General features: G+C 36.8%; 1 protein-coding gene across 1 annotated transcript in view; it reads left to right on the forward strand.

Moving 5' to 3' along the window:
- Positions 1-27,395, forward strand: part of brinp2 (bone morphogenetic protein/retinoic acid inducible neural-specific 2) — a 96,926-nt gene that overhangs the window by 23,275 nt on the left and 46,256 nt on the right. The window contains exons 2-3 of the mRNA XM_081373336.1: positions 14,157-14,477; positions 25,788-25,978. Coding sequence (XP_081229462.1) covers positions 14,206-14,477; positions 25,788-25,978 — 463 coding nt within the window. The 5' untranslated portion in view covers positions 14,157-14,205. The remainder of the gene's footprint in view (positions 1-14,156; positions 14,478-25,787; positions 25,979-27,395) is intronic.

The following is a 27,395-nucleotide window of genomic DNA, read 5'->3' on the forward strand; positions in this document are numbered from 1 at the left end:
CACATTCCACTTTTCCAATACAGTCCTATGTAGGCAGTGTTGGGAAGAATCAGTAACAAAGTAGCATTTTTCAGTAGTGTGACAGCCAAGTGAGCTGAGGAAAGAACTGAGCACAATATCTAATGTTTTCGCTAACTAAAAGCTTGGAAATTCAGTTAATTCACACAGTCAATGTTCACACGTGTATTAAGGCGCAATTAAAAAATGTATCATATATAGGCTACAGCACATAAGATGTAACACTCACCAAGGCTACATTAGAAAATACAGTATACAGTAAAATTATTAAATATTACGATTTATTTTTCTATTTTCTATATTTTTAAATGTAATCGATTACTGTGATGGTAAACCTGAAATTTCAGCAGCCATTTACTACAATCTTCAGTGTCACATGATCCTTCAGAAATCATTCTCATATGCTGATTTGCTGCTCAAGAAACATTTATTATCATTATTATTATTATCAGTGTTGAATTTATTTGAAATAGATATCTCATAAATGTATTTATTGTTAGTTTTGATCAACCTAATACATTCTTACCGAATAAAAGTATTAATTTGTTTAAAACAATTAAAATAAAATGTTTGAACTGTAATGTATACTTAAAAATATATTACCCCATTCAAATTTAATGTAGCTATCTCACTTTTGTTTGTAGCTTAGTGTAGCTAACTGCTTTTTTGAAAGAGAAGCATAAACTATCTTGTAAATTTATTTTACAGCTAAAGCAACACTGAGTGTGGGGTTAGGATGAGACATAATTCAGATTCACTAACCTAATAAAACACTCCACGGATTGTTAAACAACATAATATATAAGGTATAATCTAATTAAGAGCCGACTGTATGGCGAGTTGATGTGTGTACAAGTAGCAGAGCTGAACAAACATAAGATACCAATATAAGACATTTTCACAATAACAAAAAAAATTAGAAAAAATTATGCAGCTTCAAGTTAAGATACACTATGTAACTTTTGGCCCTCTGCATGCTGCATGCATGCATTTTGCGGTAGAACATCATTTTGGTTGCCCTTCGGCTCACTGTGATTGTGCGGAACATGACCCTTAACAATAGATAATGCTTTACAATGAACTCTGTTAGAGAGCTACATACAGTACTGTGCAAAAGTCTTAGGCATGTTAAGGAGGGGGCAGAGGGAGGGGGGAGCAATCGAACTCGGGTTCGGAACAGGCAATCGAACCAAGTGTGAAAGCGCCCTGAGACAAACTAAATCCAGAAGAACTGCGGGCACGTCTCCAAGATGCTTGAAGAAACCTTCCTGCAAAGCTACAGTACTGTGAAAAGTACTGGCACTTGTGTTAAAATGCTGTAAAGTGAGAATGCTTTCAAAAATAAAATCACAAATTGAATTTATTTATGATTTAACTTCTATTAACTAATTCAAATCAATATATGGTGTAACGTCCCTTTGCGTTTAAAACGGCTTTTGTCCAGGTACACTTGCGCATAGTTTTTCAGGTAGCTTTGCAGGAAGGTTTCCTCAAGCATCTCGGAGACGTTCCCGCAGTTCTTCTGGATTTAGTCTGTCTCAGTTTTTTCTGTTTCTTCATGTAATCACAGACGGACTCGATGATGGTGAGATCAGATCACACCGACTGTTGTCAAACTCCTTGTGCATACAGAAATCTCACTGGATTATTACAATTAATGGCAAAAAGAATGTTTGGAAATGTTAACTGATAATTCCTACTGACACACTACAGCAAAAGATTTAAATAACTGACTTAAAACCTTTTTTGGGGGGGCGGTGGGATATTAACATGCCTAAGACTTTTGCACAGTACTGTACATTTGGCAATATCTGTTCAATAAAATTGAGTATTGAGTAAAAAAAAAAATCTTACAAGCTCTGTTGCATTCTCTTTTTGCCAGAAGACTCTCCTCTGTTCGGCTTTTTTTCTTTCAAACAGGTGATTTTCTGGAGGTTCGAGATTTAGCTGCTCCATGTCAACTTTCTCGCTCATTTCTCTATTTACGGATGTGATGAGATAGGGCTGGGCGATATGGAGCAAAAAATATATCTCGATATATTTTGCTATATCTCGATATACGATATATATCTCGATATCTTTACAGGAAAAATACCCCCCCCCAAAAAAAAACTACTGCAAAAACAAATATGCCAAATACCACAGTCTTTTTTTATTGAAGTGCAAATAGGTAGGCAGTTCATGTAGGAACAAAGTGCTTCTGCGACATTTAAAAAAATAATTAAATCCCTGTATACAAAAATAATAATTTAACTGTAAAATAAAGGAAGAAATAATACATATTGCACTATTTTTAATAAACCTGTATAGAAATATCATTACTAATTTTGGCAAATAAATTTTAAAAATGCCATATATCCCCCAAAAACTGCACAACTGTAGAGTAAAACATTTTAAAAAAAGTGATAAAAATGCGTCTAAAAACTGACATGATTGATACAAAATCACACTGTCTGGGGCCTCTGGAGAACTCAGAACAACTGCTAACATAAAGTTTAAGGTAAAAATAACTGCCATTAAATTAAAGTATCTTACTACTATGCAATTAGAAACTGTTCATTCATTACATCACTTTACCTCTGTCTTTACCTTTGTCTTTATCCACCTAATGCTAATTTATAATGTGTCATGTAAATTCGGCCATCCGTCAAAATCAGGAAACTTTCATCGTGTCTAGACCTGGCGCGAGCTGCCAGGCCCGTTTCTACAGGGGAGCATGTTAAGTGTGAGTGTGTTAAGCGCCCTCAAACAAAAGCAATGCAGCGAGAGGTGACGCTACACAACAAATTACCAACAACAACTGATCGCGCACGCGCTGTTTCTGACGCACTTCAAGCACTTGCTGGGCGGGGAAAGATTGATGTGCCTGACCGGACTCGGGGGACTTGGTTGAATGAGACAACACGCGAGGGGAGGGGGAACAAAAGCAAGGAGGCGGAGGTGGGCGGGGGCGAGCACAGCACAGAGAAGGCAAACAAGCAAAGTGGCGAAATCAGAATTAAATATAAACAATATATCGATATATACGATATGTCAAAATCCATATCGAGTTTAAAAAATATCTCGATATATCGTAAATATCGAGATATCGCCCACCCCTATGATGAGACTCACGGGCGAGTAACGTATGTATGCAATTTCCTGCGAAAGCCATCCTGTCAGGTTTAAAATATAAACACTTAGGCCTATAATAGTCTTAGCATAGTGAATCAGGGTAAGACAAAAAACATTTTGGAAGAAGGACTGATGATGTATTGACTCATTACTTAAATTTTGTTCATTTTGAACAAAAAGAAATTACATAGTGTGCCTTTAAATAAAAATCCTTAATAGTTTTACTACACTGTGGTTTATTTTGAGAATAGGCAGGCTTCTAAATACCACATCTATACATTCATGTTAGCAATCGTCCTGTATAGTCACTTTGTGCTTTTAGTCCTTGGTGATTCTGATTCAATCAGTGAAAGCCCAATAAACAGGGTCACGGGTCAAATTCTTTCCAGAACAATCTTTAGGGGAGGTTTTATCTGCTGCTGGAAGGTAATGGACCTCTTACTGCTTTGTGGTAGATTTATTGACTATCTGAGGACCCCGATGCCCCTGATCAGTCTCTGCACACTACATCTGTCTTCACTCATTATCACACATGCATATGGAGCTTTGCAATCACCCTGTGTCTGCCAGAGTCCATTACCCTAGAAGCCAAGTACTCTGGCTCAATCAAAAGCAAGATAACAGACAACTTACATCACACATGAACAATGACATAAGGGATATGCAGAACAAAAAGTGTTCACACACTTAAGCGTAGTGTAGCCTATATCGTTGTGTGTCTGAAGGTCAGACGGTGTATTTGTATTACTGTTTCACATCGATCCACTCTTTCCTCTTATCCTTTCCTCTCTCCACCTCCCCTTCCTATATCAAGAGTTCAAATGCTATGGAGACCACTCAAAGAAAAGCAGCATTCTACATAATGAAGCGCTGTTTTCAGCTATTCAAGTATATAATAGTACTCAAATCATAATGCTTGAACTGAGAGAGCCAGTACACTGATGTTTTGACTGTCTACTCTATCCAAAGACATAACTCCCTTTTAGCAGCGGTTATTTAAATGTGCAAAGCTTTCTAACACATTAGGTTAAATTGTGGTTGTGTTATCTGGGTGTGATAAACCAACCTGCATATTCCCATAACAGAAAAAAGAAGAATCATTTGGAGAGTGTTAAGATACTAATTACATTTGTTACAATTAATAAACAGCTACAATTATATGGTTGGCTGGACACAATTTAGTATTCCTCCATCACGGAGGCACCGCTGTGAATTTATGATTAGAGGATGTGGAAATAACTATTGCTTAAATTAAAAGGTTAGTTCACCCAAAAAAGAAAATTCTGACATTAATTACTCACCCTCGTGTCGTTTCAAACCCATAAGACTTTCATTCATCTTCGGAACACAAATAATTTTTTCTTTTTTGAAATCTGATAGCTTTCTACCTGATGTAACCCATAAAAATGTATTTTGTTGGTATAAATTATATGTATTTACTATTTAGGTTTATTTTAAATAATATTAAATAATATACAGTATTTGACTTCAATCAGATTTTGAATCTCAGATTTTTAATGTTAGCCTATCTCAGACTTTTGGATCCCATTGTATATTATAGAAAATTTGGAGCGTGTCATGTTTTTCATGTGTTTCCCCCTTTAATTGACACAGTTGCCATGGTTCCCTTCAAATTAGATGAGTTTTGCAGCCCAAACCATTGTGACATAAATTGCGTTCCTGCCTTTACCCTACAATAAGCCTGCTTTTCAATTAACAACAACAACAAAAATCTCCTCAAGGACGCTGTTTATTATTGCTATTTTTCAGGAAACGTCCAACATGGGTGCAAATATTAATAAGGCAGAGATGAAAGATTTAAATCATACGTTTTTGCGGTCACTCCTCAAAACACTTGAGGACCTGTGGCGTATCATGATTCATGCACTTGTGGTTGCCCATATGAGGTGACCATGGCAACAATGCTGGAATGTGTACAGAAGGATGTGTTGTCCGCTGTGTGTTCAGTTTTCCTAAAGCACATTCTCTCATTAGCACAGAGAATGTTTTATAGGTGTGTGGGAGGTCTGTTAGCACAGGGACCATGCTTTCCCCTCAATTACCAAATGAGTTTGCACAGGCTCTGGCAACAAACTCCTGAAACTCTGCGAGGACCCGGCACAAAGTGTGCCAGGATGTATTTAAGGATGAGACACAGAGCTAATAGTATCAGAGCAATATGCAGATGTGTTTTTATGGAGCGGTGTTAATCTAATAAGCAGCGGGGGTAATTATCTTGAGTGCAAGTATGTGTGTGTGCGCGTGAATGGTGTTTTTTAAAGTGTGATGTAGAAGCGATTACACCCAATGGAAGGTTGAAATGTGTTTATGGTGATACAACAGCTGGACAGTCACCCATTAAGAGATCGCCGATCCCCACGTGCACAAATCTCCACGCTTGCACAGTATGAGACAGTTGAGATGTGGAATCCGAGTCTAGTTTAGACAGACAAATTACTATTTTTAATGATCTAGCACAGGTATGCTGAATAAGGCACTGAGGAGTCTTAATTATCCATATGTTATTGTGCCTAATTCTGAAATAAATGCCAGTGATTGTGGCTGTTTGCTTTGACTCCTCATGTGAATGTTTTCCCTCTGTTGCCTTTGCAGAACATCTGCTAATTATTTTGCAGACAGTACAACTTATTAATTCGCCATCATGCCGTAACACCTGCTGTAAAAGAAACTTGCAGAATTTGAAAATCGCAGACATGCATGTAATATACATAGCCTACTTATTAGCGCATGAGTTTACTTTGCTAGACCATCACACATAAACTTAGGCCTGGTTTCACAGACAGGGCTTAGATTAAGCCAGGATTAGAACATGTCCTTTTTGAAGCTTTTAGAAATGTGCCCTAGAAAAAAAAAAGCATTACTGTTGTGCATCTTGAGACAAAACAAAGGCACTGACATATTTTAAGATATGCCAGAGCAAGTTGCTTTCAGTTAAAACAGCTCAAATATGCATTTTAGTCTGAGACTAGGCTTAAAGGATAACTGTCGCCAAAATGCAACCTAGGGTCTTTTTGCTAATCTACCCGAGGCAAACTTTCTTTTAAAAGCATAATTAGAATGGAAACGCCACTTTTAAGTTTTACCGTATTTTCGTTTTCGGTCAAATTGCCTTTTGAAGGGGAGTGCTTGGGGCACTTCTATGATAGCATCAAAAATCGCTATTTTTAAAACACTAAGAAGGCTTGAAACACAACATGAAACTTTGCTTGAAGTATTACACATCAACTCAAGAATTGAGAACATTGTTTGTGTACACAGAGTTTACTAACAAGAAAGATTTTGAACACATACTCACTGTAGCTGTGTCCGCCGGCATTTTGACAGTCAAAAATAGTCGATCTCCGAATAACAGGATTGGACAAGAGTAAAGATGTAAAGCTCCTAAAGCTTAGTTCCATATAAATTCACAGATAATTTGTTTTTTTTTTTAGTTCGTGAAAATCAATAGTGACCTTGTATTTGAAAAAGGATGCTCATATAAGAAGCAAGTCATTTTCGGATTCATTTCAAAATTCATTCACATTCGGAGATCGGCTATTTTTGACTGTCAAAATGCCGGCGGACACAGCTACAGTGAGTTGTTCAAAATCTTTCTTTTTAGTAAACTCTGTGTACACAAACAGTGTTCTCAATGCTCGAGTTCATGTGTAGAGCTGTCCCTGGTGATACTTAGCAAAGTTTCATGTTGTGTCGAGTCTCCTTAGTGTTTTAAAAATAGCGATTTTTGATGCTATCATAGAAGTGCCCCAAGCACTCCCCTTCAAAAGGCAATTTGACCGAAAACGAAAATACGGTCAAACTTAAAAGTGGCGTTTCCATTTTAATTATGCTTTTAAATGAAAGTTTGCCTCAGGTAGATTAACAAAAAGACCCTAGGTTGCATTTTGGCGACAGTTATCCTTTAAGCCTTGTCTGTGAAACCAGTGGATAGAGACATTTAAAACCCCTCTGCGACAAGGTATTGTTGAAATTGCTTTCACATTAATGCTCTTTCACACCTGCATAATTGTTTCGCTGATTAACTTGCCATGCTTGCATGTTTTAATTAAACACATTTTCAGGATTTATGCCCTTTCATTTATTTATCTCCCATCTTACAAAATGGTCACCTGGGGCATATTTTTTGGTGGAATTAAATGCGGTTTAATTATTTTCACAGGAAGAAGTTGTTCATAAACATTCACACGTGTAGGTTTGTTGAGCGTGGCCTTATGTTAAAAGTTTCTTGCATGTTATTTTGTTTGTTGCTTTTTGACACTCACATTCTGGCAGATCCAATGCAATAAACAAGACAGATGCAATAACCATGATGCAAGAATTGCAAGATAAAAATGTTCTCGTTTCAAAGGTTGGCTCTCTTCATGGGAAAAAAAACACCCTAAGGTCTCACTCTTTAGTTATTTCCCTTGAATGAGCAGGAAAAACATACGGCCTCTGTTCAAATGGCGAAACTTCTGTTCGGTTACCAGAGTAAAACTCCAAATATTAAATGAGCGAGTGAAATCAGACAACTGCTATGAGCACTGGTGCATGATAGGTAATTAGTGGTGAATGGTGATAATGGGTAATTAGCATTGATATTAGTATTCCTCATTTAAATACTACTCCAAAAGACCAAATGTTAGCAATTAGTCACGCACAAATCATATGGCTTTATGAGGAAAAGTGGGCTTGTATTTGTTTTGTATTTGGCAATGTCCTAGTGACCACAGAACACAACAACTTCCAACTACCCAGAACACTCTAGCAACCACTTAGCAACAGCCTAGCAACCATCCAAACATTGTGTTGGCAATTTTGTCATTGGAAAGCACCACTCAAAAATGTATTAAAATATCTGTTCAAAAGTTTTTTTTTTTTTTTTTTTGAGAAATAATAATGAATTAAATTGAAAAAAAGTGACTTTAAAGACATATATAATATTACAAATAATTTATATTTCAAATAAATGTTGCTATTTCACTTTCTATCATGAATTTTTTTTTTATATAAAATGTATCACACTTTCCACAAAAATATGAAAGGGTTAGCGTTACTTCACCCAATAATGAAAATTCTGTAGTTACTCACCCTGGTGTTGTTCCAATCCAACCCTGTAAGACTTTCATTCATCTTAGAAACACAAATGAAGATATTTTTAATAAAATTTTCTTCTTCTTCTTCTTCTTCTTCTTCTTCTTCGGTGTTTTTTACAGCAGTTGACGTCCATAATTGCATTACTGTCACTTTTTCAATGAAACCTGAGAGCTCAGTCCCTCCATTGACAGCCTACGCAAGTAAACTGTCACTTTCAAGCCCCAAAAACGTAAAATCATCATTAAAGTAATCCATGTGATTTGTCTTCAGTGGTTTAACCTCAATTTAATGAAGCAACGCGAGTGCTGCTTTGTTTGCGCAAAAACAAACATTTTACTTTACCACAAGCTGTCAGGAGAGCACCACGGCGCATGCGTGTTGTGTTGGCGCGAGAGCAGCCAGATCAACAAAACACGCATGCGCGCGACCACCAGATGTGGCACCTGCGTGTTATGGTTGACACGCGAGAGTAGATGTTGTTGCGTGAACGCGCATTGAAGATTAATATTTTGTAAATTATGTGGTATATTAATTTTTTTGCGCAAACAAAGCACTCACGTCGCTTCATAAAATTAAGGTTAAACCATTGAAGTCACATGGTTTACTTTAATGATGGCTGTCAATGGAGGGACAGAAACCTGCAGATTTCAGTAAAAAGATCTTCATTTGTGTTCGGAAGATTTGATTTGGAACGACATGATGATGAGGGTGAGTAATAATGACCGAATTTTTATTTATTGAATGAACTAATCCCCTTTCAAGAGGCACCACTGTCATATCATAAGTAAAAGAAGAAATTAATGGACCAAATCAGTTTATCAGAGGCAGAAAGGCTGTCATGAAAATTCAGCTTGCATGCCATCACAGGATTTTTTTTATATATAGATTCAAATAGAAATCAGTTATAATATTTCACATTTTTACAGTTTTTAACTGTATTTTTGATCAAATAAATGCAGCTTTGGTGAACATAAGAGAGACCATTTATAAAATCTTTCTTACCCCAAAGCTTTCAATTTGCAGCATAGTAGTATGTTTTCGCTTACATTTGGATTTCTGTTTGGGGGCCTCCAGGCACACATGGTGGTAGGAGTAAGGCAGGTGGTGGGGATTGCTGAGTTTAGAGAATGGTGAGTAGATGCACAGTAGTTCAATAGGACAGACGGCCTTATGGTTTTGGCAGTGCACCCGTTTCCTCTGCACACTCAGGCTCAGTAAAAGTTTGCAGCTGCACAACATTTCTAGCTTCACATTGAATAATGGATGAGAACACATACTGGAGAACCAACCTAAATCCTCAACAGGTCTTCCTTGTGCTCAGACACTGTAGAAACTTGACAATATTGGGTATTTGAGAGCTCTGGCTGCCATGTTGAGAGCTATTACATCTACTTTACATCAAGAACAATTTGGTGCAGCTATGTGAATGATTTCATCTGGACCTATTGTAAGTAAAGAGTAGAACAGCAACAGAATTCCAGCGATCTACTGGCATTCTGAAAACTGTCTGTTGAGGCACTTTTGGATAAATGCCTTTGATGGCTCAAAGGGCGATGCAGCACCTCTGGGAACTAAGTGAAATTGAGTGGATCTCAACATGAATCATGTTCCAACGGTCATTGAAATGGAGGTGTTATAGAAGATACACACTATTTTTTGGGGAGGAATTATGTGATGCAGCATGTATGATGTGGTGTTTTTGTTTGTTTTTGTTTTTCTATGAGAAATTAAATTGGCCATATTTCACAAGACAACATTGAAACTTTTTTTATTAGCTAAACTACGGTGGCCAAGAGAGCTCAATGCGATGCAACTGAAGAAAACACATGCAAATAGAAAAATACCCACAAATTAAGAAAACATCTTCATCAGTTTTACAACACAAGTATGCTCCAAATACTCACAACACAATACAGAAACGTGCTGAAAAAGTTCACAACACAACCAAATACAAATATTTACAACGTGTTTCTGTATTTAGTTGCGTTGTGAACTTTTGCAGTGCGTTTCTGTATTTGGTTGTGTTGTGGGTATTTGGAGCACACAATTTGCAGGTGTTTTTCTATTTGCATGTGTTTTCTTCAGTTGCAGCGTGTTGAGCTCTCACGGCCACCGTACTAAATAGTTAAATCAGTTTAAATTCATTATAATTCTACCTTACTTACAAAACCCTGGTATAGTTGTTACAAGCTCAGTGATGGAAACAATAAGGTTGCTAGTTCAATCCGTGCAAAGTGCGAGCTATAGGCTATCGCCATTGAGTCCTTAAACGGATAGACACAAAAATACTGTCATTTACTCACCCTCATGTCATGTCATTCAGAACCTGTTTGACTTTCTTCATTTTGCAGAACACAAAAGAAGATATTTTTAAGAATGCTAGTAACCACAGAAGAAAGTCGTACATATTTGGGACGACTTGAGGATGAGTAAATTTTTAGGTGAACCATAAAGAACTACTACTACTACTGGATAAAATTGAAACTTTAAACATATTTTGACACAGTTATTCTCCCACATATAACTGTTGTATACAAGGAAAGAGCCTCAACTGAGCTTCCGAGATGCTCCATAAAGTGCAGTACATTAAAACAGAAGCTGCAGGTGCGTTATTCTTCGAAAATAATGAAGTGTGATGAACAAGCAGAGCAGGTTACCAAAATACTAGCAGGTGCACAGCATGAGTCATAGGCTCTTTTATAAACATTGTTAAGAACATTGAAAAATTCTGAGCTAATATGACAGCAATTATAATATTCAAGAACAGCTATGCCAAATTTCTTAGAGCTTTGTTGTGTTGTTTCTATGCAGATATCTAATACACAAATAATATGCTCATACCATACAGCTGGAATCTCCACCTGCCAAACAGTAATAATAGGTCCCAACAAGATAGTATTAATGTAGTGATGTGCAAAACTACATGTTTTCAAAATAAACTTGACTAAAAGGAATGTTGGCTAATCTGTCATGTTCTGTATAATTAAGCTTCATCTAACCCTGACCAAGCATTTTTAGGGGGCATTGACATAATACAGATTATTGTGTTCTAGCTAAATGTGGTTGTCTAGAACAGAATACAGGCGTCTCAAGACATTTTGTACTATTTTGACATATAAAGACAACATTTCTGAGGGAGTTTGCAATGTGAAAACTTACTAACAGCTAAATTAAAGCAGCATGTTTGGATAGATGGATGGATGGATGGATGGATGGATGGATGGATGGATGGATGGATGGATGGATGGATGGATGGATGGATGGATGGATGGAGATGTGCAACAAAATTACAGCCTCCTTGAGAAATTCTCTATTCTCAGGGCTTGTTTATCCCTCATAATAACAAAGAGCTGCTGTATCAGCATGTCCTCGAGATAGTTTCTAAAACCACTACATAATCATTATTTGATCAATTAGATCTTAAGCCTCTCTGTTTGGATCATGAGTTGTTAAAGCCTTCAGGTGAACCTCAGGCTCTGCAATGCTGATTTCAGAACTAGTGTGCTCTGCAGAACACTCTTGTATGCAAGTGTTGTGGACATATGTTGTGTTCTCGGTGTCCCTATTACCCCATGCTAAATTCTAGATACTCTCTGCTGGCGCCTGGCTTCTCTCCTGAGCGGGAAGGGTAAATATAAAGGCACCTAAATTATGCATGATGCGCATGAAAATGTCAGGCCTAAATTCAGTATTTCTTCCATTGTCTCCCTGGCATTTCAATGTTTTATGCATTTTATAATTAGGCAGAGGCTCCAGAGGGAATGGAGAGCAATAAGACTGTGTGCATTGCTATAGCTGTCTGGGGGGTCACTACTCAGACCCTGGGTTTATTTAAAAGGCAAATTTCAAAATGAAGTCAGTCAAGGTATTTTAGAATGAAAGGTTGACCATGCCAGTGTCCATCTGTTGTTGCTCCTTCAAATGTGGCAAACGGCATGTAATTGGTGCAATACTGCTAGATGAAATTTGTGATGGTAGTAGCATTATAATAAAGCGAGTCAGTAGCCCCTTTCACACATACAGTCTTTACTGGTAAATTATCAGTAAATTACCAGTAAGAGATTATGTGTGAACACAACAGGACCTTTTCAAAAATACAGCTAAATTGGTTCCGGCAATATTTAATTTACCTACAATATTTGTGCAAAAAGAGTAATTGTCAAGCATGTTTTTTTTTGGAAGTTACAATCAAAAATGAGCAAAGCTTTCTGTGAATGATAAAGGCCATATTTTGACCATATTTTAGATAAAGGTGTTACTCTAAATGTGACAAATAGCATGGCATTTACCTCTCTCAGGGAGCAAGCATTGATGAATGCGTTCTGTGTACAAATGCCATTCATCAGGTATTGAGCACTGTTAATTTAATGTATTATATTTTGGCTCTTATATTTGCCTATCTGGGTTGGCATTTGCCATTTAAAAAAAAAATGTGTACAGTTAAGTGTGCATATACATAGTGACAATTAAATTTGATTTTATTCTTGCTCTCTTTTAATACACTTTACATTCAAAGGGCTGTCAATTTAATGTTAATTTAATGTAATTGATTATTTAAAAAAAATAACAATAACAAGGACCCAATAACTCCGGCCATTTGCGAAATTTGATTGATTAATTGACTGAATCATACCATTACTAATTTTAATATTTTTTAATAGATTGACAACCCTAATATTTAGTAGTTTTATATTGATACTAATATTAATATTACAATAATTTTTTTTTTTTTTTTTTTTTTTTTACTGTCTGTTACTTGTATTTTCCCTTACAGAAATGGCACCAGAGCTGGTCACTTTATTACAGAACTATGAAGAAGAAAATTAAATCAGAAAAAAAGGCAATAGGATTAAGCGCAAGAAAGAAAAAACAAACAAAAATGATGAACGATATTAAAAAGAAAAAAGGAAATGCAATAACACGGAATTTGATGTACAGTATCAAGATGAGGCAATGAGAGGATTGTAGAGTTAAAAAAACAAAGGAGATGAGAGGAGTAGAAGAAATATATTTTGCTGAAGGAATAGGGATAATTACATTTTGTATATTAGAACCACACGACCGAGTGAGGAAAGATGTTCTTGTAGGAAGCGATGGGGGGAAAAAAAACATGGGGAAATCATCTCTGGGTGACCTGATGGCCATTCCTAGTTCAATGAATTGTGCCGAAGAAGGCTTTGCTGGGTAAATGGAACTTATTACTGTACATACCATGAGGTCGTAGATACTGTGTATATGGTTATTGCCTGTATCGAGGCCTGTTTTATGTTTTATAGTATCTGTTCGTCTCTAATTGCCTTTTACAAAAACTACCAATAGTCCCTTGCTGCAGTTAGAAGTGCATGCAAGGTAGTTCATATATCATTAGGAACCCAAACCTGCATTTAGTCCTTCAGAAAAAAATTTTTTATCATGGATTTGAAGAAGGATTAAAGGAATGTCAGGGAATGGAATTAACCCCTATATGGAACTAATCGTTTGATATAGTCTATGCAGTGGTGCATGAAGGCATTGCCTCTTTCAAAGCCGATGTCTATCTGCGCTTTACATAATCTATGCAAACTCATTAATATAAGCATCCCTTGTAGCCCTTGGTCAAATGTCAAACATTATTTTCAGACTTGCATTTTTCCCAATACTGCTGCATAGAAAATCTGTGAGACAAGACAATGAAGATTTTTGTCTCATATACAGTCAGAGATTATTAGAAAATAAACCCTAGTAGGTTGATCAGTAAAGTAAATTCCTATATCTGAATATCTGACTGCTGAATGCTGCGATTGACCAATCAGAATCGAGTTCACTAGACCGTTGTGTTAACTATAATTAACATACTTGCTTTAGGATCCCACACAAAAGAAAATTATGTATACTGTATATGCTGATCCTCAAAGTGTTACCTTCGTCTTCTCTTCCTGTCTGTTCAGGTCAAAGGGATTGGCAGAAGAATGCTGGCGCCAGGTGCCCAGGGGCAGGATGGCGTTGTGTTGGCTGAGAGCTGCAGTTGTTAGATGGTTCCTCTTGATGCTCCTGTGGCACTGGGCACCTCTGGGCCCACTGAGCTGGTTTCTGGCTCTGGCTGAGCGTCTGGACCAGAAGACCTCACCGTTCTCTTCCATCTCCGGCCGGAGCAGCGGCCAGCTGGACTGGCTCCTTTCTGATAAAGGGCCCTTCCATCGCTGTCCAGAATACACTGAGTTCAAAGAACGCTTCCAGCAAGGCTTCTCCACACGCTATAAAATCTACAGGTTTGTGCTGTGATGATAATATTATTAGTTAAAAATACTGCATATTCAAAATTGACTTGTGAGCAAAATCGGGTCCCATGACAGATTCAGAGAAACCTGCGTGAAAATAAATGAAGACTTCAGATGCAAAAGCCTCTAAGTGCCATCTGAAATTTTCTTCTAGAATGATCATTTTTATCAAGCTTGTATGTTTATGTTCAGTTAATTCACTTTAATGGCAATGAAAATGACCTATTAATTGTCATTAAAGTGAAATTACTGAACTTCAACATACAAGCTTGAAAAAAATGCAAATTTTAGAAGAAAATTTCAGATGGCACTTAGAGGCTTTTGCGTCTGAAGTCTTCAAATATAAAATCAACTCAAATTCAATCCAAAAATTTCTCAGCTCCACTATGTTTTTGAAATGTCTCTTATGCTGACCAAGGCTGCATTTATCAGTAATATTATGAAATATTATTACAATTGAAATAAATATATTTATTCTATATTTTAAAATGTGATTTATTCATGTGATGGTAATGTTGAATTCTTCAGTGTCACATGATCCTTCAGAAATCATTCTGATATTCTGATTTGGTGCACAGAAACATTTATTATAATTATTGTTATTATCACAGATGAAAACAGTTGTGAAACAGTTGGAAACCGTGATACATATTTTACAGGATCTTTGACAAATTTGATGAATATAAGTTCAAACAAACATAACTTATTTGAAATAGAAATAATTTGTAACAATGTAAGAGTCTTTAATATCACTTTTGAACAATTTAACCCACCCCTGCTTAATAAAAGTGTTAACAACCCCAAACCTTTGAATGATAAAGCTAATATTACCCCATAAGTGGAAATACAAATGGGATGTTTTGCTGGCAAAATAAAAGCCACTTTATTGAGAAAGTGTTTGTGTGTAAATTGCAGTGCATCAAATCATAAATTTCCTAAATTATTCGAAATGAATGAATCAAACCTACTGACAAGTCCTGGCAATTTCTGACGTGGTTTTCCATGCGTTATTCTTTTATTACATCTCTGCAAGTGGGGAGAGAAAAATAATGTATAATGGTGAAATCACTCATAGTAATGTTAGAGAAACAAAAAAAATCTTGAAGGCTGATTATGGTAAACCATGTTAAATGGAGTTGACTACACTAGGTAGGCGAAAACGTTATAAAACTACCTTTGAGAAATTATTATTAATAATAAATATAAATGATTGTTAATGAAAGGTGTTTGAATTTTGGATTTCTGCACAATAGTGTGGGGACAGATTGTGTGAAGACAAACTGACCTTTCGTCTTCCAGTCTTGTTATGGATCAAATAAAGCACAGTGAGAAGACCTGACAACATCATATCTGGAGAAAATGAAAAAATAAATAAATAAAAAACTGACATCTCAGTTGTGATGATGCATCGATCTATTGCAGATATCATTAAGTGGACAGGTTCAGTCACATTATAGAAAAGGCCATAGCGCATGTAGAGAAGACTTCATTTTCTCTAATGCTGTCTGCAGTTACTAAAACCAACACAACAGAATGACATAATGTTTACATAGTTGACAGTGTCTATTTACATCTGCACTGACCCATAAACGATGATGCTCTAGTTAGTAAAAGACCCCCTTCCTAAAATATAAATGAAGCTATATATTTACTTAAATTTATACTGTGAAAAATAAAGATTGTAACAAAGGCAAACATTTAACATCAACCTCAAAGGGCTGTATTCTTGCAGAAGTTTGAATTGGTGCATTTTGTAGTAAACAAACGTGGATACTTTGTATAAAAGTTTATCCACTCTAGCTCAAAAATTCAGTGAGTTACAGATGAAGTAAAAAGTGTCACAACCATACCCAGTCTCCCCTATTCAAATAGAAAATGGTTATTTTAAATTCTAATAATATTTTACAATATTACTCTTTTACTGTATTTTTAATCAAATAAATGCAGCCTTGGTAAGCATAAGCATAAGAGATTTCTTTCAAAAACATTTTTTTACCCCAAACTGTTAAATTATGTCTGTCAATAAATGATTTGTCTTTATTAATACATTATTACACAATTTTCCGTGGTTTGAAAACACCTGGACTACACTACAGTAACTACACTGTAGTAAATGTTCCCTGGGAATCAAACCTGTGACCTTGCCAACACAGTGGTGATTATTCAGCTGTTGACCAGTTTTAATTACATGCACACCGCCTGCCGCTAACATCATTCATTCAGTACAGTGTATATCGATCGCTACACATGCATTCCAGTCTATGTCAAAGGCACTTGCACAATGGGAAGGAAAGGTGTGTTTTGGTGCTTTACTGTGGCTGACCTCAGCTCCGCCAGGGGAGTTTGGCCTTTTTGCCTGCTTCCTTTGCCCCCCGCCGGCACATGGCCAACTCTGTCCAACTCTCTCCGCTCGTCGAATTCAGAACCCAGCATGCCTACAGCAGCTGGGCAGAGAAAGGCCCACGGAACTGTGATGGACTCAGTGAGGGGGAGACGAGCCTCTGCCAGCCCTGTTTGAAAGGCTGTCCTGCAAGCCAAAGAGTCTGTGTGGGTGTTTGGGTGTAGGCGAGTCTTCTGTATGTGCCTCACAGTTCAGATGCATTGTGTAAACAGCATCACTGAACTCACACTAAGAAGATGTGACTTCAGCTGGTCACTGCATTGGCCCTTTGATATGATAACAGATCAGGATTTCCAAGAAGAGTGTTGCACATCACAAGAGGAGAACACCAGCAGGCACTGTACCTTTTACTGCTTCCTTGGGCACAGCTCCCCTCTGGGGGTTAACAATGCACCAAAGGATCCTCGGCAGAGTGAATTCTATGGTCTTTAGTCATACTGCCAGCTCCGATGGGGATTTTTTTTCTGTTGTGAATGGAAAGAGATGTGCGCTTGCAATAGTTTTCTTTGTTCCAAAGTTTTAGCAGTAGTTACATTCAGAAGTTATTGAATATGAAAACCTCTTTGAGCTCTATGAAAAGAAATTCATAATACTGGTCTACATTTACAAGTCGTCTGCTTCAGAGATAAAAAGTGCTATTTATTATGTATTTTGATGTACTGAATGCAAATATGATTTGCAAGTGATTGGCTACTTTTTCCAAGATATTTAAGTTTTTACATTGTCTATATGTATATTTTATATTATATGTATATTGTGTAGATAGTAGGCTACGTGTCACCTGTCCTGTTTATGTAACACTTTAAAAATCTGCAAAAGGGTCATATAAATCAAATGGAAATGAAACAAAAGGCAAAAAAACTATAATGTACATAGTTTAGTCCTATTCACTGTCTACTCTGCGCTTCTTTGCTCGTCTCTTGTATTCATTAAATGGAGCATCTCTTGTTACTGTCCAGCAGTCTGCGAAGTAGGGCTGTCACCTTATATTCGATATTCGAATATGCATTCGAACTTGACTTGAAATATCTGTAATCGAACTATAAATAAACTATTCAGTGCCATGTGTAGCACATTTTTTACAGTCTATGATTAGACCGTTTGTTTTTTATTTTATAGTTTTTTTTTACTGAAAACAACTGAAAAACTGTTAACTGAAACATTAACCTAAAGACAACTGAGAAAGCCTGAACACAAACAAAATGCCCCCAAAAAGAAAAAAAATCTCCATATTTTCAGTGCTGATGCGGTGGTGACGCGTTCATGTAACATGTAAGGGTGGCGCTGCCAATAAAGCACCTAAAAGCTGTCACAAAGAACAGGCAAAAGTAATGACTATGAATATGTCAAATATAGCAAGGAGACATTTTAATTGTTTATTAATAAACAAGTGTTTTCTATGTCAGTGTCGGCTACAAAGATGAAGTTGACGATGCTGACTTGCGATCTTCGCAGTAGTGAACGCGCCAGAGAGAAATGCACATTTCATACAGATTACATAAGCAGAGAACAGTCTGTTTTCTTTCGTTTTGAATTGTTCTGTTTAAAGTCCCCATGAAATCAAAATTGACCCTATTTACTTTGTTAGCGCATATTACTAGTCTTGTGGTGAACAATTAATCCGTGCAAGAAAATATAAAAAAAAAAAAAAATTTTACCATGGTAATCTTTAATCAAAATCTGAAAATGCCCCTCCCCTCTGCATTGGAGGACCTTCTCTGATGACGTAGGTTTGAGGAATTGGTTTGGGCAACGCTTAACCACTCCCCTCAAACCGTTAGTCTGTTATGAGCAGAGATGGAGAGGAGGAGCGCTAGAGTAAAACCCTGCCCTCTGTTCAATATTCCGTTTCACTGGGAAATACGTCACAGCACTGGAGAAAAGTCGTTTGCAACTTCCGGTTCACGGGGACTTTAAAAGTAGACATTTCAAGCTTTCTATATATGTCTCAGGTCTGTGAGGCAAGTAGGCTACCTTATACGCTGAGTTTCGGTTCATTTATGAGGCGAGCTCAAGTTCACGTGCCGGCGCCTTCGTGTCGTGATTATCTATTGTCTGCTATATTTACTTATTTATTAAATCCAGGCAATTGGTTGATGAAACATTGATTAAAATTAATATACAATTAATACAAAACGAAATTAAATTTAAAGACAGGCTTTGTGCTTTCTGTTTGAGGTCTCTGTGAAAGTTTTAAAGCAGTCTTTTATTGCTGCTTTCAGAGCGCTCACGTCCGTAACGGAGAACTGTCCCATCCGTAACATTGTTGTTTTTTTTTTTGTGAAATAAATTTCTAAATAAATGCGACTTATAGTCCAGTGCGACTTATATATGTTTTTTTCCTCTTCATGACGCATTTTTTGACTGATGCGACATATACTCCGGAGCGACTTATAGTCTGTAGATATTCGAATATATTCTAATATATTGCTTGATATTTGATACACGTTCTAATTTGATGTTTCTCAAAAGTGACAGGCCTACTGCGAGGATTGATGGGCTCAATTTGCTCCATTTGAAGTTACCTGCACTGTCCACATAAGTATGAGGCATCTCTGCTCACTGTGGCCAAACAGAAATATGTCCCGTTTCACAATTAAACACCGACATATAAGACAGCACAGCACCGTATGACTGGGTGTTCCTGGAGGGCCACACACAACCCTGCAGAGTTAAACATACCTGATCCAGCTCATCAAGTCCTTCAGGTTTATTTGAAAACTACAGGCATGTGTGTTGTAGCAGGGTTGGAACTGAACTCTGCAGGGCTGTGGCCCTTCAGGAATTGAGTTTTGCACCCTTGCTGTATGATTTCTAGAGCTGATATAGGGCAATATGTTGTGATGTAAGCTTTGTTGTGATTGCATCATCCATGACTTAGGAATAACATGATGACATTCATATCATATGATGCAATACCAACTTCAGATTGCATCATTCATTGTTTTGCCTAAAAAGCAAGTACTGTCCATAGTCAGAGATTTATTCATAGATCCTGTCAAAGATGTATTTTAGTCATTTCTGGTTAAAATTGAGATCCCTTCCCTTTATTACTCACTTGTCATCTGCCAATCCCAAGTCAAGCTTTGTGTACTGACCCAATAGCATATCATGAAAACAAGGGCCAATCAACAATTTTAAGGATGATTTTTGTTCTCAGTGACCCAGAGTTAGTAAAGTTTGACCACATTTATTTCAAAAGCATTTTGCCTGTAGACCAGTGTAATCAAAACAGAGACATCTGCTTTAAAAGGTGTAACTTGCATTTGAATTTGCTTGATGTCTCATCCCAAACAATGGATTTCCAAAAAATAGATTGTGATATTTTGTGTTATGTATCACAATAACAGACAATAACAGAACAAAATATCAAATGGTGTTTGCAGTAATTTTCTTCTTATGTTGCACTGGCTGATATGGTAGATGTTTTGAATTTAGCACCACAGAAATTTGTTGATGTCAAAATACTTTACTGCTTACTTTCATTAGTATGTTTAATTTATGTTAATATTTGACAGTTATGTTCAATTCATTAACATTATTTCATGCATTATGTATCATGAAGTAACAATGAATGAAGGCACAGCAATTAATCTATGTTCACATTGATTTCTACATATACAAATGCTTTTTTGTATAAATGTAAATAAGTTGAATGAATTAACATGACTTGATAGGTTATGAATATAATGACTGACTAATGGGCAATATAATATTTATAAATTAACATTAATCCAGATTAATACATTTTCAAGTTCATCATTAGCCAGGTTAAAACCAGACTATTTCAGTAGTAACTGAGTTATGGTCGGGCAAAGCTTCATTAATAACTCATTTTCAAAGGGGCGTCACCAACGGACGTCGCTCAAATGCCTCTGGGCGCAATTGGATAGACCTAAAACCAATCAGAGCGATCGTCATCGTGTAAAGCCATATGCTGTGTCCCAATTCGCCTAAGTTACACTACGCCATAAAAGCATGCACTCTTTTTTTTGTGAAGAAAAGGTATTTACTTTTGAATGTGTTGCAAAAAAGTAGGCAAGCTTTGGGACATACTACTTCGTCATCTTTATCGGACGGATCTGTAGCATGCATCCTGTCACGTAAACTGCCCTGTCAATCATCTTGTCACAGTTAAAATCCTCTATTAAATCTAATTTAATTTCCTACCGTTTCGGAGAGAAATGTAGTAGCACGTTCATCTGCCAGTGGGTCTTTCATGGAGACTGTCCTCATGTGTTTGCAATTTGAATATAATAATGCATTTAAAAGTTGGTGCGCTTCACCAACAGACATCGCTCAAATGCCTCTGGGCGCAATTGGATAGACCTAAAACCAATCAGAGCGATCGTCATCGTGTAAAGCCCTCCTCAACATTTCTGATTGGTGCCTCGATTTGGACGGATTAGAAATCGGCTTGAATGGGCTCTTTGCCAGACTACTTGCAGAGCAAATCTAAATTTGCCGGAAGTTTGTCTGGGTTTTCCCAGGCTAGGTCATCATACCCAATACACTAACGAATGTTAACAAATTGAACGTTATTTAATATTATATTATATAATTTATTTCACAAGCAATTTAGTTGTTTATAATTATATTATAATTATAATTATATAATTAATTATAATTATAATTTATTTATAATTTTTCAGCACCATTCATTTATGCGTAAAACTTGACTAATTCAATAAAAGATTTGGACAAGGAATACTACAAGTACTACTACAAGTAACATTGATGATTATAGGACCATGACGCACGACCCTTCCCATGTGGAGCCTTGAGATGATGTGTTAGCTCCCATTCGTGCTATTATCTGTAGACCATCACACCAATGGTGCTGCACAAGGTGACGGCAATGACGACCAGCAGGGAGCTGCTCCGTTGGGATTTAGTAACCTGGTAGCAGCTGGTTTCTAAAGGCAACAAGTATCTGCAAAAGAAATCAAACACAAAGACATGTGTAAACCATAAGCAATTGAGATGAAATGTGATGTTTTCATAGAAAACACACAAGCTGAATCATGTGGGTGACGCTGGTCAACAAAGTAGAATTAATAAGCCAAATGGATGGCAATCTTGGAGATGCTTGCATGGAATTATAATGTGAAAAAGGCGATACATGGGCTTGAAAAGAATTGCTTTTGTGTTCTGTTGACTTGATGCAATTTACCACTTCAATCACTCACCAAAGAATAATTCAGAAGCATTTGATAAACATTGTCTGAGCTTCCACAGATTGAGCCAAATTTCACTCTCTATATTGATGCTTGCCGTGCAAAGTTTTTGCTGAGCAGTTTAATTTTGTTTTTGCATTGTGTAGTTCTGTTTTTTGCTAAAAGCATGATTTTGTCATTTCTTATTTGCTTAACTTTGACAACTAATCCTTCTTTAAAAATCTATAGTTAAAGCTGCTTTCACAATACAATGCAGCGCCTGGTGGGAGGGGTTCCTAAGCTTATTTTCTAGATGATGCCCTTAAAAAAGCAGCATGTGCCAATGTTTTAGTTCACTAAACAGAAGCCTTTGAAGTTTTGCATTAAACGAAGGGCTTAAAGAGAAAAATAAAAGGAGAGCAAAGACAGAATGGGACGTTTAGACAGATTGTGACATTTTAAGCTTTTGGCTGAATAGGTGAACAAACTGTTTAGAGTGATTCAATTGCCATCTGTTGAAAACGTGGCACTGTTTAATTTTAGGTTTTTCAAAACACATAATTGGGACAAGCTTTGGACATACTTGTGTAAAGCCTGTTTCTGATTTGTTTTACTTCAGTGATTTACCACACTGGACCTACTGTGCTTTAACACTATTCTAAAATAGACAGTATATTAGTTGCCACAAGTCTTTGAGCTATAATTATAATTATCTTCAAATTGGTTCCACATTCTACAGAACACTGAAAAAATGAAAATGTGCTGTTGTTAGCTTACGGAGCTATTTCCTGACCTAACCCTTAAAATTGTTTTCACTTGTATAATGTAGTTGTGTATTATTAAATAATATTTTGGATTTAAATCAAACTGGATAGTTAGATGTTACCACATGAAGCATATTTTAGGTTACCTGACAAAACATTTTAACAGTGTAGGGGGAAAAACAAAGACTGTAAATCTGCAAAGCAATTTTGGAGGACATGCACAAGAGTGAAACATTGGACATTTTTGTAAAGGGTTCAGTAAAAGTCTCAGTGTCTGCTTGAGAGAAGGGAGGCAATATATCATACTTACAGTACTTTAGTTGACAAGAAGTTCCTATTTTATTTTAGATGAACAAAAGTCCAAGATGCACTGGGAGCAAATATTTCTCAGAAGCACTGAGAGCCTGATAGTCTGTCACTCCAGTCTAATTCATGTCAGTTCTGATCTGATTTCATACTGAGGCAAAGTGTGAAGGTCATTAGAGGGAACATGATGTTCATGGAATGGAATGTCCTGCCACTGCAGATAAAGTAGTACACTCTTAAAGGTTCTTGGAGGAACCCAAAATGATTATTTTATGGCTTTGCTGCAAACAACAACAACAACAACAACAACAAAAAAAAAAACTAGAAATACAAAACCTAGATTTACTCACCCATATTGTTCTAAATAGTAGGATTTTCATTTATGGAGGACAAAAGACTAATCTTTAGGTGAATATCCTGCCAAATCTTTTCATGTAATTAAAAAAATAAATGAGGACTGAAATCTCCAATTTTTCAAAGGCACCGTAAAACTATCATAAAAGTCATCCATATGGCTCTTTATTCCAAGTCGTCTTCAGTCATTAGATAGCTTTGTGTATGAAACAGACTGAAAGTTAAGTCATTATTCACTGAAAATCTTGACATTCTCTTTCTCTTTCATGAACGAATCGGGTCTTTGAAATATTCTTAATTAATCTCATTTGAACATATTCATAAAAACCTTTACAACTGTCATCACACAGCAATATGAATAACCTTTAATATGTCATCATGATATCTGTAAGTATATTTAAATAAGGCCTTGCTCATTATTTTCTCAGCTGGAGTTACAGGAATTTGTATTTTGTATTATTGAATATGTATTATTAGAGGACCTAAAGGCACCAAACTAGAAAAAATCTAATTAAAGCATTTAGCACTGAGATTCCTGGTGAGTAATCAAGATTCAAGCTAATTTCAATGTACTGTAAAATCAGAGCCTCTGCTTCTTGACTTGGAAAAAACAAAACCTCAGTGCACAACACAGTACTTTATCCCATTAACAGCATTGCTCAATTTACTACAAAAAGATTTTTAAAAAATGGCTGTTAAACAGCACTGACTACTTGACAAGTAATATATATTTTGTCCTAGAAAATGGTTCTCTTGGAGGAAATGTTTAACTGTCTCAAATTAGTGCAGAAGTGTTGTGAGGCAACTATTATTGTGCTGAGCACAAACACGGCTGCAAAATGCACAGCCAGCACGGGTTCACAGGGGAAATGAAAGAGAGTCTAATTGCTATTCAGTCTTCCCCTCCTTCATTCACCAAACTCTGCATAGCACTAACCACCATCTATGAGGAATTCTAAAGTAGTAACAATGACTTTGCTATTCAGTCCATCGTTGAGCAGAGGACAGAGCATTCATTATATGCATCCGATAAAGGCGTGTGTCTGTTTTAATGAGTGAAAGTTTGAGAGGTGAAGACCTATTTTCATAAAGCGCACCTGCCGTCCTCTGCTTGATTGGCAGGCTCATACAAACGGGCCAGAAGACCCAGTTTTAATCCACCAGAGCGAGGTGTTGCAGATCAGCAGTTCTCTCTTTCGGGTGTATGTGTGTGTGCTGTACAGATGGAGCCTTAAAGTTAAAATCGCATTAAACAGCAATTGCGATAGTCTTTTCCTCCCTTTTGTGACATATATTCGAGTGATTTGGCTTCTTGAAAAGAACAAATGTAAGGTGGGATTTTTTCCATTGGTTGTTGGATCATTGTGGTTTGTTATTGCTGTGATCTCATGAGTGACAGGTTGTCCCGCCCTCACGCCAGTAAACACGTCATCAGAGAGGAGATGTCTTTTCAAGTGGGAGGGGAGGTTATCTTGATTAAAGATAATGAGGGCACATGAATGAAAAAAAAAGTATGTGCATGGATAAATCATTTATAATAAATACTGCATGAAAAATAAAAATTGTCCATTTTGATTTCATGGTGACTTTAAAGCTTAAGGCAGAAACCAGTCTGACAGATACAATAAAAACAATGAATGCGAGAAGTTAAATTACAGCAAGCCCTTGAAATGATACCCAGGTGCAGTGGCCCCCTAGTATGGGAGTATTAAAAAGCTGAGCGTTTTGGGTGATAGTGTCCCACTCCCCAGCAGAGTTCCAGGTGCTATCAGCTGGTGCTAAAGGCCTTTAATTAAGACCATCTATCATCATTAGCTAATGGTCAGACAGCCACTGCTTTCGTTAATTAACTCTTAGAGATTTTCACGAACCGTATTAAGCCCAAAAGACGATTCCTTTGGGTAGCATCTTCACGGAAGTGCAAGCTTTGTTCTGTGTACATAACTCTAGAAAAACAGTGACCGGGGGTTGTTATTGGTTTTATAAAATGCACAGATCTCTCTGTAGATACAGAGAGTGTTTTGAAAGATGTATGTGCAGGCATGATGCCAGAGTTACAAAGGCTGTCAGTTGCATCATGTAAGCTCTATTGTGTTTATGGGCCTGAATCATGTTTGTCCCGCATTACGATGAGGTGCATCAATATTCAGCACCATGCAATATTTATGCATGCTTTATTTTCTGCTCATATCAGCATTTTCTCTTGCTCTCGCACCTTGTGCGCACACACAGACATGCGGTTTCCATGCGGACGAAAAAATGGGTTACAAAATTCACTACATGCATTAAAGCACTTAACTTTGTTTGTTTTGTCTTGCAGGGAGTTTAGTCACTGGAAAGTCAACAGCTTGGTGACAGAGAAGAGAGACTTTTTCAAAGCCCCGCTGCCTTTGGCACCCGAGTTTTTACGCAACCTCAGGCTACTGGGGAGAAGGCCGAGCCTTCAGCAAATCCATGAAAATCTGATCAAGAAATATGGCACTCATTTCTTGGTATCAGCCACATTGGGAGGTAAGCCAATATTGTAGATGAGATATATGTTAAAGGTGAATTTTCAAAATGCTTTTAAAGTTATTTTAACTTGGGATTTTGGTAACATATTCTGTCTGTCCAACTTATATATGGGTAGTTTTAGTCACCATCAAAATTACAGTTTATATATGAACATAAAAAAGAAAGTGTTTAGTCTTTTTCCTTTTTAATCATATTTTGTCTTAACTAGTTCAATGGTTGAAAATGGTCACGTGGTGTGACAAATGAATTTTTATGCAATGGATAATTTAGTAGTACTGATTTTCTTTAAGTACAAATATTTCATGTAGTCTCTCAATTAATATGGGCAGGAAGGTATTAAGCAGCAATTATATATATATATATATATATATATATATATATATATATATATAAAAAAGGATATATTGAGGTGTTTCGAAAGTCATGATAGAATATTAAGAATTCAGTGTGTTATAGGCCTCCGGGAATGTTTCCGGCATTTAAAAAAAATTACAATAATAAAATAAAAAATAATAAATAAAGGCATATGTTTACTATTCATACAGATTAGAGATGCGCGGATGGGCTATTATTTCATCCGCAACCGCATCACAAAACTCATCATCCGTCCGCCATCCATCCGCACCAACGTTTTTGACCAATTTTCAAAACCGCACCCGCCCGCCATCCGCTGATTGCTGTATATATAATATTTTTCATTTGATTGGTTCAACCGCCCGCCACCCGCCCGAATTTAATTAAAATATTATTTTTCGTCACGTCATCCGCCCGATCCGCGGTTTATCTGTAACCGCCAACCGCGCATCTCTAATACAGATTCTGACATCCTTGGCATACGTTTAGCCATTATCAGACATTTATTTTCTCTTCTCCCTCTTGCACCCAAATAATAAGTAGGGCAGATTGTCCCAGTGGTGGGTTCAAACCTTTCAGTGTGTCTCTTGCAAAATGTTGCACGTTACTGACACTAATTATGATGTCACTTATTGGTGTACTGTATGTATGCAGTGAAGCTGCAGAACTTCAGCGACAGGGGAGACAAATGAATTGGTAAAGCTAGAGTGAACGCTGGTAATTAACGACTCAAAGCAAAGGAAATGGGGGGACTGTGCTATTGCGTGCATACTAATCAGACTGAAACTAAAAACTACACTCAAGCTCAACACATATAGGTACAGGAGATGCTCCTCCGCACTGAAATGATTATTTATCTGAATTTCAGGCTGAGCCACAGATCAAAAATAGCATTTATATTTAAAAAAATTAAAATTGATCTTCAGAAGAAATGTACGATTATAACAACCTCCCTTTGGCATAAAAAAAAAAACATTTCGTGTGTGCCCTTTTCCTTCCTTCAAAATCAGTATTCCTTCTCTGCCTTAACTTCTGTGATTCATATTTAACGAAGCCTTGA

This window comes from Scardinius erythrophthalmus (genome assembly GCF_964197995.2).
Source record: "Scardinius erythrophthalmus genome assembly, chromosome: 9".
Classification (NCBI taxonomy): domain Eukaryota; kingdom Metazoa; phylum Chordata; class Actinopteri; order Cypriniformes; family Leuciscidae; genus Scardinius; species Scardinius erythrophthalmus.